We start from the raw sequence: 14,744 nt of genomic DNA, 5'->3' as shown, positions 1-14,744 counted from the left end.
GAATTATACTTTTGCATCCTTTAAAAATTGAAGTGGTCACCATCCACAGCCAATGTATGATAGTGAACAGAAATTTTTTTCAAAATAAATAAAAAAGTAATTTGGGTTTGGAACAGCGGGAGGGTGAGTAAATAATGTCTGAATTTTCATTTTTTGGGTTAACTATACCTTTAATCATGATAAGGGAGATGGAGGACAAACACCTTCAAGGAGGCAGTGCTGGGGTGAGATGAGGTGTGTGGTTGTGCGTTTGTGTTTGTGTTTGGGGGGGGATGAAGTGAGGGAGTTGAAATGAAGGGATCTTGCTGTTGCCTGGCTACCGGCGGGAGCTGTTCCGTCGCTCTTGTCTCCTGCCTCCTCTCCCACACGAGCAGCCTGCACCAGTCAATGAGCATGTTCTCTCTCTCTCTACCTCACTTGCTCTCTTGTTCTCAACCCCCACTTCCACATATACATGCGCTGTGGGCAGCAGTCGCACATACGCGCTCTGCTTAAACACTTCTTCTTGTACTCGCTAAGGCAGAACCACATTCAGCTTTGCATCTGTGAAGGGGAGAGGAGAGCAGACATGGAAAGCCTGTGCTGGTATAGCAGATATCACAATGAATCAAAGGTAGGTGCTACACCGGCTGTCTTTAGCCAGAGACATCTGGTGTAGCCTTGTCCCTTCAAATGTAAACGAGAGAGAGGGAGACAGATAGAAAAGAGGACTGATTCTCCCTAGTTTAATCCTATGCCATTCAGGCAGTCTGCATGTGTGACGTTTATATACAAATGTGACTCTACCACAGTCTGCGTGTTTGATGTTTACATACGCTGTGTACCTGAATGATGCTTACAACAATTGAGAGAGAACATTGATGAATGGCGTTTTTTAGGTATGAAGCTTTCATACAATAACAGTTAGAATGTAAGATTTTTCTCAGTGTCGGCTGTTATGGTATATACTCTACTCAGATATATCCATTAAAGTATCTGAATGCTGTTATACATGCATGTTGAAGTCTGAGTGCTATTACTCCTACGTTAAAGGGATAGTTCAGCTAAAATGAAAATTCTGTCATCATTTAGTCACCCTCTTGTCATTCCAACCCATATGACTTACTTTCTTCTGTGAAACACAAAAGGAGATGTTAGAGGAGAATGACAGCCTCAGTCACCATTCACTTTTATATTGTATGGGGGAAAAAAAGATACATTGACTGACTGAGTGAATGGTGACTGAGGCTGACGGTTCTTTTCATACTGCCTAGTCTTGCGTAGCCAGACCTTTGACTTTAAAACGGCAAAGGTCTAGGATCTATAGAAGCTTCAGTTGGCCAAGAACCGCCTACTTAGATAGGAAAAGCTCTCTAATTGACATGTAAAGCGATCAATCACAGTTGGTTTTGGCATTACGTGCCGTTTAGGTGTAGGGTTATTGGAGATTTATCATGCCATAATAAAAGACCAACATGGGGGAAAAAATTATTTATATAAGATTGCACAGAAAATGTACTGGCAAAATAGCAGAAAATGTGTAAAGAGTGCATAACAACATAACTGAGACATAACTAAGTAAAACAAAGCACAATTTTCAGTTGTGCTTGTGGATATCCGCTTTACTTTCTGCTACGTTCCTCAAATGAAACTCTGAATATAGTTCAAAGATTTGAGGTCACTAACCTGGGAAACTTGGACAAATCTGGTGATTATTTCATCCATTAAAATGCTTATTGTATCAACTCGGAACCTTGTGAACACGACTCTGTTCCCAGGCAGACTAATGAAAAGTACTACGTGCTTCTACTCACGTAAGTTCCATCAAACCAGCCAATAAGATTTAAGCTGAGTAGTTCGAGAAAGTGTTTTCCAATTTTGTGTGCTATGTGCATCAGACGCTTAGAGCACAGACTATGGGTGGACCATGGGCAGCGGTCTGAGGCTGAGACTACATTCTGCCAAATGTGTTTCACAGAAGGTAAACATTTTTTTATATGGGATTGAAACAACATGAGGGTGAGTAAATTATGGCAGAATTGCTGGGTGAACTATGCCTTTAACATTTGTCTGTTTTCACTACTGCATCAGCAGTGTTTTTGATCTGAGTACTAAGTCTAGAGGTCACAGATTCTCTTTGGTGTCAATGACATCACTGTGTGCAGGTAAAGATGTCTCAGGTGAAGCAGGTGGGCCTTTTGCCTGCTGGATGTCAGCCCTGGAATAAAGACGTGTGTGCCGCTAGTGGAGATAGGTTTGCATATTGTGCCACACTCGCCATATATGTGTACCAGGTAAGTGCTTTGTGTAGATTCCCCTCTTTAACTATTAGATTGTTAATTATAGTAAAACATTGACAAAGAACTGTTAATATAAGGAATTATCTTCTCTTATCTTTTTATCATTAAGTATTGAAGGCTTTCTGTTTATGATATTGACGTAAGTCAGGTTTGAAATTGTTTTAGTGGAACTTACTGAAGTCTCTCCCACCAGCTCGATCACAGATATAATGAATTTAAGCTGCGAGCGATCATGTCTGAACACAAGAAGACCATCACAGCCATATCGTGGTGTCCGCACAACCCTGATGTGTTTGCCAGTGCCAGTGCAGATAACCTGCTCATCATCTGGAATGTGGCTGAGCAGAAGGCAGTTGCACGCCTAGATAACACCAAAGGTACCACTGACCTTCTGTAGGAACACACAAAACAAGTGATCTGATGCCAAGTATCTGTAAGATACACCCCAATATTCTTATTAGTTTTTTAACTAAATGGGTTATTTAATGATTGATTCTCAAACTTTAACATGTATTCCCATCGTTATTGAATATTTGTTTACTTCCTTGTTCATATATGTCTGTTTGTGCCTTGTTCATTTGTGCATATCAGGTATTCCAGCCTCTCTAAGCTGGTGCTGGAACTCAGGTGACAGTGTTGCATTCGTATCCCACCGGGGTCCTCTGTACATATGGACCATCTCTGGGCCTGACTCAGGAGTCACAGTGCACAAGGAAGCCCACAGTTTCCTCTCGGATATCTGCCTGTTCCGCTGGCATCCACTGAAGAAGGGAAAAGTTGTGTTTGGACACACTGATGGGAGTCTGTCCATCTTTCAACCAGGTACAGTGACCAGTTTGAGGTTAGCTCATGTACAGTGATTTTATTAAAGAGAAAACATAAAAAAAAGAAAGAAAAAGAAATACCTAAAACTGTAATTCTATTAATAATTTGAACTGCATCCAGATTAACTATTATAGCACACTGGGCCTTATTCATGAAACACAAATGATTTTTGTGTAAATCAAAAATCATGTTTATAGTTCAAGTTGCACTTGGTGGTTTGCTCTAAGTGCACACAATACAAAGTATACAGTTTATTGTACACGTACTAGATAAAATATATTTCATAAAACCATTCTTATGCAAATTGTCACATTCAATATAGCGTGTCACAATAAGAACGTATTTATGAACGATAAACACTGAAATGACTTCTGTTTTCCCCCCCAGTATTTACCATTTTCCTTCATTTAAGTTGATGTCTTTTAAACCAGCCAGAACTCTTAATTACCTTTTTTTTTTTTATAATTACCTGCATCTCTTTTACCTGCATTACCTCAGGCTCAAAGAATCAGAAGCATGTACTGCGGCCTGAATCGTTAGAAGGCACAGATGAGGAGGACCCCATCACAGCTCTAGAGTGGGACCCCCTCAGTACAGACTACCTGCTTGTGGCCAACATGCACAATGGCATCAGACTGCTGGACACTGAGTCCTTATCCTGCATCACTACCTTTAGTTTCCCTAGTGCTGCGGCCTCTGTGCAGTGCCTGGCCTGGGTGCCCAGTGCACCTGGCATGTTTATCACAGGGGGTAAGATAAACACAAATACACTTTCCACATACACAAAGGTGCCAGTGGGAAATGGTACTTTTTAGCTCAATAAGGCAGTGTAACAGATAAAGGACAGGCAAGGAGGAGGCGGGAACTGGCTGAACAGTAAACATAAAGTTGAATAAGAAACTCAGCGTAAAACAAACATAAACACAGACACACATGCAGCGTGGCTGCGTGCATCTCTCTCTCTCGAACTGGTGCCTCTAGCTCCCCTTTATCTCACTCTCCTGCTGACCAGCTGATTCAGCACCGGCCATGCCCTCCTCCTCATCACAGGCAACTTCAATCTTTTTGTAGATCTCTCTTTTAGTTAATTTTTTCATTTCAGCAGGAATGTAGTTTGAAATCCCAGTTTCATTTTCTATTTCTATAATTATAATTATGTATTTGTTTCATTCAAAGATGTTTCACGTGTTCACTGGTTCATATAGTCCTGGAGCGCTTTAAGGTAAATGAATTTGGCGTGCTGTCCATAACGGAGGGGCTCGAGCACAGGACAGGGCTGGACTATCTGACTAAAGCAAGAAAAGAAAGACAATTTTGAAATAATAATTTGTATAGGCATTATCAAAAATAAAGTTGAAGATGGTGAGATGGAGGGATGCTGGAAGAATTGTCACTGGTGCGAGGGAATCAGCCACTTCCTTGGAATATGATTGGGAGGCCTAGATGAACAAGCTGCTCCCCAGCTTATGTTTGGAACTTCATGGGCGAATTTCAAACTGCGTTTTTGCGCCCTTGAAGGGCACTGCAGGAATGGGACACCACATGAAGGGGGGTTCCAAATGAATATTATTATTATTATTATTATTAAAACAGCAACAGTAAGCAATTTTAAATAATACACAAAAGGCAAAGTTTGAAAAAAAAAACTATTACAAAAAGTATATTTATTTGCAACAAATTAACAGCAATAAATAAGAGATTCCTGTTGTTAGAACAGCTGTGCTGTGTTGTCATGGTAACGTTTCAGGCGAAGATAAAGTGGAAGTGACATTTGTCTTTCATTACTCCCTTCATCAAGGGTGATCCAAATGGTCATACATGAGACGCGAGTGCCCTGCTCCCTCCAGAGTTCCCACTTCAAGGGCTCAGCCCTTCGGAGGGAGTAGGGCATAGGGATGCTCACTTCCGTTTGTAATTCGCCACATATATTGTAACAGGGTTGCATGGTCAACCAGTACTAATGAAATATTGCGATACCAAAAATGTTAAAACTGTACGATATCATCTTGTTGGTAATTTCGAGACCATACTGCAGTATAGTGTTATGCTATAGCGCATGATGCTCAGTGTGGTGTGTTTAGTATTTGAGAAGCTGTGAACAATTACATAAATTCGTTCTTCAATGAGATTTCGGCTCACGAGTATTTCAGCATTTCTTCTTCTTCTTCTTCTGGTTATTGGCAGTTGGCAAACCAGCTTTTGGAGCTAAAAACTACCATCAAAAACACACAGGAAGAACTCAAAGATCCGTCAAAATAAAAGTTCTGCCAAAATAAAAGCTCTGTTTGAGACAGAAAAAGATTACTACTGTATAGAAAATGTTTATATTCAAAGTAATAGCAATAACACTACAAATAACAATAATTTAAATGGTTTTATTATTACAGTTACCATCTTCATTTTAAATAATAATAATAATAATAATCATTATTATTATTATTCAGTGGCGGGCCGTGCGTTTAAAGTCTAGGCCTTCAGTGTGATTCATGCCATTAAGAAAACACAGTTTCACAATTAATAAGACACCCTATGCCTTTGGGCATTATGTCGCAGCTAACTAGTAATAACAATTTACATTTTATAAAACACGTCCACGCACGAAAGCCAGAACTTGAAACGACACTTAATGCTCAAGCAAGCATAATTTTAACTGCAGCATGACTGTTTTATGAAATGAAGGTCTACCGAACAGACATTCAAAAATCATAATTTTTCATAAGAATCTACCAAGGAGGTCTATAATACCTGGAAAAATCTATCTAATAATATTTGCGATTTAAATGTTGCTTGCAATACATTTTGTTTCGTCAGGGTACACGGTTATGCTGCATTCCATTCAAGTTGGATGTGGGATATTCCTACTTGATATCTCCGAACATAAATGCATTCCATTCCCCGATATTCGGAACTGCAACGCTCCTGTTAGCTTAGCAGGGGTTTGACTCTCATTAGAGATGTCTCCTAGCAACCCAACTGATAAGCAATGCTGCAGCGCTAGCATTTGTGCTTCAGGTGTACGATTATTAAAAGAGATTATAATTTACCATGTTTTATACACCTGTTTCAGCAGGCGTTTGTTAAACAAGCTTTAATATCATGTAATGTGGAAACAAACTCATTTATCGATATTATTTAATAAAGTGAACGTTTATCACTTTGTATATCTCCCTGAGTGTGGACATGTTTGTGTGACATCATGCCCCTGCATCTCGGCGAAATGGGAGTTGAGAATTTCTGCATGAGCCTACAAGTTGTAATTCTGTCTTAAAGATGCATTCCATTGCACTTTTCCTAGCAGGAATGTGTAAAATCCGACTTTCCGAGTTGAATGGAACGCAGCACTACTTTTCAAAACTTGATCCGACACTGAATGCTCAAGCAGCCTAATTTACTGTTAGAAAACACCTGATGTTGCTATAACAATGCAAAAAGCACTTATCAATTTACTTGAAGTGAAAATCAGTCCTCCTTTCCTGTTTAATAAATTAAGCAATCACACGGTCATGCAGAACATACCGTGTATTTATATCCATAAGGATCTCTTTCTCAACGGCGATAGCGGCAGTGATGACAGCCGACTCGTCAGATAGCTTGATCTTACGCTTTTCGCTCTCGAATTACGTACATCACTTAAAGCGTGATTGTGTCACTCAAGGCCAGCTAGAAGGCCTAGACCGGGACATATCCTAAAGATCACATGCACCAAAAACAAATAAATCAATCTGATTGGCTGATGAATCTGACAATCTGACTTTAGTTGCCCATTCATTTGCACTGCTGAGGGATTCTGAAGAAATTCTGAAGGCCTGATGGGGTGGAGCTCAGACTCACGCGCTGCTTCGGATTCGGGCATGCGATTTGTGAAACAGTTGTCACATTTTGCATGTAAGCATCAAAGAATAAATTCTGACTGGATAAACTTTTCGTTTTTCTCTATTTGTTTGTAGATTAATTAAGAGTGGAAAGCGATTAAAAATACATAGGCAAAAAGGTCAATGAGAATTATTTGCCATGTTAGGCCAGCAGAGAAGGCTTTGCTGGCCCTGAGAAATCATCACTGTTATTATTATATGTAAGCAGTATCACAAAATCAAGTGTACTGAATATCAGCAGGCTGTGATTCAGCTGTAGCAGCCTTCTGCCACAGTTAATCAAACATTTTGTCATTAATGTTTTCATTTATAATGTACAGATTTGTTGTGCAGCATTTTATTTGACCAAAATCAAGTCCTTTTCTGTGTAATTTTATCAGTAATCTGAGGCTATTTATTTTTTGCCTAAGTATTGATTTAGTTTCAATACCAAGGTACCAGTGCTGGTATTGTACCGAATCCAACGTCTTGGCATCAGAGCAACCCTATATTTTATGTTATGTTGTTTCTTCTAATTAAAGATTCTCAAGTTGGCGTGTTGAGAATATGGAACGTATCAAGAGCGACACCTCTTGATAACTTCAAGCTGAAGAAAACCGGCTTCCATGCACTTCATGTTTTGAATTCCCCGCCAGCGAAAAAATGTATGTATTTTCTTGGTCACCATGTATTAGCATTTACGTTTGCCTGCCTGTGTGTGTTTATGTATGCCATCACAATGACTCATATTGATCTTGATGTTTTCTCACTCTTAGCCTTTAGCTCAAATTCCCCTTCCAAGAATCATTACACCTCCTCAACTAGCGAGGCTGTGCCTCCACCTACTCTCTCACAGAACCAGGCCTTCTCCCTCCCCCCTGGCCACGCTGTTTGCTGTTTTATGGATGGGGGGGTGGGACTCTATGACATGGGCGCCAAAAAATGGGACTTCCTGCGGGACCTGGTAGGATCACTGTCATACCTGTGGGGTAACATACACTAAAAGCCTGAAAGGATTGTTACAGTTTATAGAATTAGTGCACTGAAAATTATTTAATGTTTTCATGTTATATTTTTGTAATACATCTTACTAATTCATTCAAGTAAGCACCCATGGAGGATGTATTTAGTCATCTTGCTTTTGAAGAGGTGCTCTGGATGTGTTGTAATGCTGGTTTTAAAGGTCACCTGATCAATTCCTCCAAGAGTGCGTGTTGCTTAGTTAGAAAAACAGCTCATGTTGTTTCCTTGAAAATGCAATGCAACTCCAAACTTCATAAATAAATAGGGATTATTGTGGCCTTACTGAATTATTGAAATTGCATCCATTTTTCAAAATGGACCTTATTTGTGCATTATTTTTTGGTTTAGTTGTTTTTATTGTTTTATTGTTATAAAGGTTTTTCTCTTGTGTGTACAATTTAAATAAATAATATGAATAACTACAGTCTTGACCAACACAAAATTGGTAAACAGTGATGTGAAAACGTATTTCTGATTTCTTCTATTTTTGTGTATTTTTCATACTAAATTGTTTTAGATCTTCAAACTAGATATAACATAAAAAAAGGCAACCTGAGTAAACACAAAATATAGTTTTATTGAAGCAAAAAAATTAGCCAACACCTATATCACCCATGTGAAAACAAACTGCCCCCTTAAACTTAATAGCTGGTTGTGCCAACTTTAGCATTAACAACTACAGCCAAACGCTTTCGATAACTGCAGATCTGCGCCCGTATTCACATTGATTTGTATCTTACCACTAGGAGTTCTCCAAAGAGTTCCCAGCTAGGAGTTTTTGCTTAAAACCTATTCACAGAACTGCTAAGAGCAAGTTTTACTAAGGAAATCATAATATAAGAGTAAGGCAGAGTTGACCTCGTTGCTATGGATGATGTCATGTTATAAGAGTGCGCTTTTTTGGATCGCCCACAATGATTGGTAGACAGGGAACCGCTATTTGTCAGCTAAGACAGACAAAGATATATATACGTACAATATATACACCGGGTATCCCCGTGATGTATATACACCGGGTATCCCCGCGATGGTCGTGAATGCCCTCTTTTTTCTCTGCGGCGAGGGTGCATCTGTGTGCCAGGAAGCGCAGAGTTTTAAAAATCTTTATCTCCGGTGTAACTGGGTTGTTTCAGGTTTTGGGAGAGGTAACAGCATCTCTAACTAAGTTTATTTGCGATTCAGTCGATACCTTTTTTTAAAGGTCAATGTAAACATTATAATATTTATAATATTATAATATTATATTATTAAAATACATCAGCTCCATTGTGAATCAGGCAATACCTTTTAAAACGGTCAATGAGAATAATAGTATTCTAAACCATTGTATTTAATGTGGATTGACGACAGCAGCCATGCTTCGGATCGTTTGTGAGTCTGTCACTCTCAAGGATTTAGAAGTCCTCAGGAGGGCGTCTAAGCTGTCGTGGGTTTAAGAGTTACTTTTAGTTTCAGCGTTAAAATGCTTCATGAATTACTCTTAGATGAATATTTTACAAGTCCTAAAATTAGGATTGACATGCCCCTAATTTTTTAAATTTCCACATTAGTAGCTACTTTTAGCCTTAAGATTTTTTGTGAATACGGGCCCAGTCTTTCACAGCGCTGTGGTAGAATTTTGGCCCACTCTTCTCTAGTTCAGCCACATTGGAGGGTTTTCGAGCATGAACTGCCCATTTAAGTCCTGCCACAGCATCTCAATCGGGTTCAAGTCAGGACTTTGATTAGGCCACTCCAAAACTTTAATTTAGCTTCTTTTGAGCCATTCAGAGGTGGACTAACTCCTATGCTTTGGATCATTGTCTTGCTGCATAATCCAGTTGTGCTTGAGCTTCAACTCACGGACAGATGACCGAATGTTCTCCTTCAGGATTTTCTGGTAAAGAGTAGAATTAATGTTTCCCTCAGTTATTGCAAGTCGCCCTGTCTCTGAAGCAGCAAAGCATCCCCACACCATCACACATTGTTTGATTTACGCCAGATGTAACGGGACCCCTGTCTTCCAAACAGATCCACTTTTAACTTATCATTCAACAGAACATTCTCGCAAAAGGTTTGAGGATCATCAAGGTGTTTTTTGGCAAAATTCAGATGAGCCTTAATGTCCTTCTGGGTTAGCAGTGGTTTTCGCCTCGCCACACTTCCATGGATGCCATTTTTGGCCATTGTCTTTCTGATAGTGGAGTCATGAACAGTGACATTTATTGATGTGAGAGAGGCCTGCAGTTCCTTGGATATTGTCCTTTGCTTTTTTGTGACTTCCTGGATGAGTCGTCACTATGTTCTTAGAAGAATTTTGGAAGGTCGGCCACTTCTGGGAAGCTTCACTATTATTCCAAGTTTTCTCCATTTGGAGATAATGGCTCTCACTGTGTTTCTTTGGAGTCCCAGAGCCTTTGAAATAGCTTTGTAACCCTTCCCAGACTGATGTATTTCAATCACATTTTTCCTCATCATTTCTGGAATTTCGTTCGACCATGGCATAGCGTGCTACTGGGTGAGACATTTTAGCCAGCTTCATGCTGCTGAAAATGTTCTATTTATTTGCTGATTTGATTGAACAGGGCTGGCAGTAATCAGTAATGTGTCTGGTCCAGCTGAACCTCATTACGAATGCAGTTTCATAGATTTGAGGATTTAGTAAATAAGGGGGCAAATACTTTTTTCACACAGGCCCAGTTAGTATTGGATAACTTTTTGTTGAAAAAAATAACATTATCATTTAAAAACTGTATTTTGTGTTTACTCAGATTGCCTTTGTTTTATGTTAGATTTTGTTTGAATTTTTGAAATATTATATTTTGATTTTATAAAAATATGATAATATGATATTTGTGTATGAGATATACACAAAAACAGAAGAAATCTGTATAATTTTTCACAACACTGTATTTTAAAGCTTAGAAGCTCTGCTTTACAATTCATGTAGGCATTATGACCAAAATTGAACGAGTACTTTGAAATCTGCATACAAATCAGAAGAGTTCTGTTTTGATAATTTATATATATATATATATATATATATATATATATATATATATATATATATATATATATATATATATATATATAAATAAAATTGCAATCAGTCAACCTCATCAAATAGCTATGTGTCATATGTTGTTGGAAAGCTCTCAATGAGCAGAATACAACCAGCCTTGTTTTACTTACAGACACAAATATAGCGAGTAATAGCTAAGTATATGTCTTTGACATTTATGTTTCATCTGAACAGGAGTTGCTTATATGCAGCATTTTCGCTTATAACTTCACGAAAGTAAACAGAACATAAAATATCACATAACATTTATTAGAGGTGGCAATTATCTTTCAAACGAGCCCACACATAACGTAATCGGATGCATAGATCATTAGATAATCCACACGAAGCACAATGTTACATATGACCACCAGGAGATGGCACCAAGTACTTGACCGACTTGATGCAGACTTTTTGGGTGCTTCACAAATGGAAGGCTGCAGCCTAGTATGGCTTTGTCCTTCCTAGACCAGTCCTTCAGAGGCTGTAGGCTAGACTCCTCAGCATCCAGCGCTAGAATGAGACGGTTTATTAAGTGTGCATGGCAAACCATAAGCTTAGAACCATGTGTTATTTTACTTTGTTTAGAAAACCCATATACTTCAGAAAATGAGAAATATGTCCTTAATCCCTTAATTATTTTAGCAAAATGTTTTATTCACAAAGCTAGAGTCACTTTATATAATACATTTTGCAACACTGATCTTAGAATTTAAAACGGAACCCTAGACTTTTAAAAACTATAAAACTTTTCAAGCTTTTCAAATTCACGTAATTGCCTTTTTATTCATTTGATTTATTTCTCTTTTTGGCTTTGTATCTTCTAATTTGTTGTATTGTCTAAACAACTTGCATTTTTTTTATTTTTCTACATATTATCATTGCTGCAAATGCAAATACAAATCTGAAGAGAGAGAAAAAAGTAAGTTGCGTCATAAAGGTTTCTGCCTCCGCGGTCACTCGACTCGCTTTCCACCATTTTTTGCAATTATTTGGGACATGTGCAAAGGATTGTGGGTGATTTAAGGCCATGAAGGATACACCCGATGCGTCCTCCAAAATATGGCAAATGAAGGCTGCAAAACAAGGCTGCCTTCCAAGTGTCCTCACAATTGAGATGGCCTTCGATGGTGCTTGATGACGTGGCAGCCGAGATATCCAGCCAAACGAGGCTTCCGATTGAGAAGCACCCATTTAGTCAAAAGGCTAATTCTGTAAAATCTCTTTACTAAAATGATTTAATATTATTAAACCTAGAGTTTGCATATGTATTAGTTCTTATGTACAATTATTATGTTTTATGTGTTTGGCGAGACATTTGGACACATGGTGACGTTTTTTTTGTACACTAGGATAAATTATTTTTGTAATGGTATACATTTGTATTGCTTTTTCATATAAATACAAACATTTTTCTTAGTTACAGTTGACATGATTGGGAACAAAACAAGCAGTTTTTTGGAGCCACCTTATTTACACCCAGAAATATATAATGTGAAATCTGAAAAAATAAGAAACACTTTTTTTTTGTGATTTTTTTCGCAGTTTCTTAGGCTGAGATTCTCAGAATTTATCATAATCTATGTAATTAAAAAATTGGAAAAGTTTTCTTTATATTTATACCAAGACCCTCCTTTTTCCTTTTTTTTTATTTATTTTTTTTATAAGCCTTTACTTTTGGGTATGCAGCTCAAACAGGAAATCTTTAAAAACACCCTCAGAGCTTAAAGGGTTGAAGTTTGGAATGAATGTGGCAAAGCGCAATAGCCGTTTCTTAATCAATGTTAATCAATAATCCAACAATGCTGTAGTCTTTTGAATTAACAATACAAACATTGAATGTTGTTTAATTTCCATATGTGTTACAGGGTCATGTTGAAACTATATTTGACTGCAAATTCAAGCCAGATGATCCAAACCTTTTAGCTACAGCTTCATTTGATGGAACGATAAAAGTCTGGGATATAAACACCTTAACTGCTGTATACACATCACCTGGAAATGAGGGAGTGGTCTACTCTCTGTCCTGGGCCCCTGGTAAGAACGATACACAGCAGTAGCTCAGAACAACAGCCCATGTTACCACTGCACGCTGTAAAAAAGTGGTAACCTGAATTTGATACCTTTAGGATCATTTTTTTTTTTTTTTACCTGATCTAACCCTTAAAATTATTTTTGTTGGTGTAACCTAATGTATGTTGATTCATTGATGTTAAATAATAATTTTGACTTGAATAAAATCAATTAATTATAACAGATGTTGTTACCACATGAAGCAAAGTTTTTACGTTTTTTAGGGGGGCTATTAGTGAAACTCTTTGTAACTATTTGTTTGTATTTTATCTTCTTTATTTTCCCCACTGTAACCTAAAGGAGACTTGAACTGCATAGCAGGAGCCACGTCAAGGAATGGCGCCTTTATTTGGGATGTGAAGAAGGGGAAAATGATCATAAGATTTAATGAGGCAAGCCAAATACTAAACAAATTATGTATAAAAGATAGTTTTTTCTTGTTTTAACTGTGTACTGATTTGAAATAGTTTATAGTTATTCACCATTATTAAGGCTAATTTATTGTTTTAATTGGGATTAATATTGTCATTTGAAATTTTACAAATTTTAATTTTGATTACACAATCTTAACAATAATTTGAAGTCTTCATTTTGACTGGAATTGTCCTGCAGCATGGGAAGAATGGTATATTTTGTGTCGCTTGGAGCCATAAAGACTCCAAAAGAATTGCCACATGCAGTGGTGATGGATTTTGGTGAGGTCCATTTAAATTTGGGTTAACATTCTTACATATTATCCTCATAGATGTGACCTTTACATTCTTCCTTTTTTACTTTTTTTTTTTTTTTTTTTTTTTTTTGCATATGGTATCTGATTTCAGCATAATTCGAACCATTGATGGCAAAGTGTTGCATAAATACAAACATCCAGCAGCAGTGTTTGGCTGTGACTGGAGTCAAAATAACAAGTATGTATACAAATCAAATATGCTTTAATATGTAGAACTTCTATTCTCATTGTCTAGTTATACACTGTATAATCATCTATCTCTCTCTTGAAGAGATATGATTGCCACTGGCTGTGAAGACAAGAATGTTAGAGTCTATTACTTGGCCACCAGCTCAGACCAGCCACTAAAAGTCTTTGCGGGTCACACAGCCAAAGTATTCCATGTGCGTTGGTCACCACTCAGAGAGGGCATTCTGTGCAGCGGCTCAGATGATGGGTAACCAGTCAATTAAAATCTCCATTTACACTCAATAAATGTATAAGTTATAATCTTCAAATATTACGTATGGCATGTTTCCATAAAAGCTTTTGTCTTAATACATAGCTATCATTTAATAATTGATAATTAATACAAAAAGCCTTGGTTTAAAGTTTGAGTTATTTCGCTACATTACATTTTTTTATTTATGTGCCTTAATGTAGGTAAACCCTAACACCATTTTCTAACCAGGCATGATGGTACCAATTTCCAGCAACAAGCAATTTGTCTCTCCACACTTAACGCGAAACTGCTGCATGCAAGTCGTGATAATTGATGTTTAATATACATTTAGGTGAAGCGGGACCAGTTAGATTTCACAGTGGGTGGGGCTACTCAGCATGAAACCAGAAATACAAACCTTGCGATTGACCATATGTTCCGTCACTTGCTATTTTTCGCAGTTGGGCTGGTTATGATAAAAACTCAGATTTGCATGGAAAAG

General features: G+C 37.8%; 1 protein-coding gene across 1 annotated transcript in view; it reads left to right on the top strand.

Annotated features, from left to right (window-relative positions):
* Positions 1–557: 557 nt before the first annotated feature.
* The window catches only part of wdr17 (WD repeat domain 17), a 32,975-nt gene continuing 18,788 nt past the window's right edge, over positions 558–14,744 (top strand). The window contains exons 1-12 of the mRNA XM_051703042.1: positions 558–613; positions 2,145–2,273; positions 2,473–2,656; positions 2,871–3,101; positions 3,603–3,854; positions 7,498–7,620; positions 7,732–7,919; positions 12,887–13,055; positions 13,392–13,483; positions 13,698–13,786; positions 13,913–13,999; positions 14,093–14,257. Of these exons, the coding sequence (XP_051559002.1) occupies positions 569–613; positions 2,145–2,273; positions 2,473–2,656; positions 2,871–3,101; positions 3,603–3,854; positions 7,498–7,620; positions 7,732–7,919; positions 12,887–13,055; positions 13,392–13,483; positions 13,698–13,786; positions 13,913–13,999; positions 14,093–14,257 (1,754 nt within the window). The 5' untranslated portion in view covers positions 558–568. The remainder of the gene's footprint in view (positions 614–2,144; positions 2,274–2,472; positions 2,657–2,870; positions 3,102–3,602; positions 3,855–7,497; positions 7,621–7,731; positions 7,920–12,886; positions 13,056–13,391; positions 13,484–13,697; positions 13,787–13,912; positions 14,000–14,092; positions 14,258–14,744) is intronic.

Source organism: Myxocyprinus asiaticus, chromosome 7, assembly GCF_019703515.2.
Source record: "Myxocyprinus asiaticus isolate MX2 ecotype Aquarium Trade chromosome 7, UBuf_Myxa_2, whole genome shotgun sequence".
In the NCBI taxonomy this organism is placed as follows: Eukaryota; Metazoa; Chordata; class Actinopteri; order Cypriniformes; family Catostomidae; genus Myxocyprinus; species Myxocyprinus asiaticus.
The sequence above is the reverse complement of the archived record's forward strand: the minus strand, read 5'-3'. Positions and strand labels throughout refer to the sequence as shown.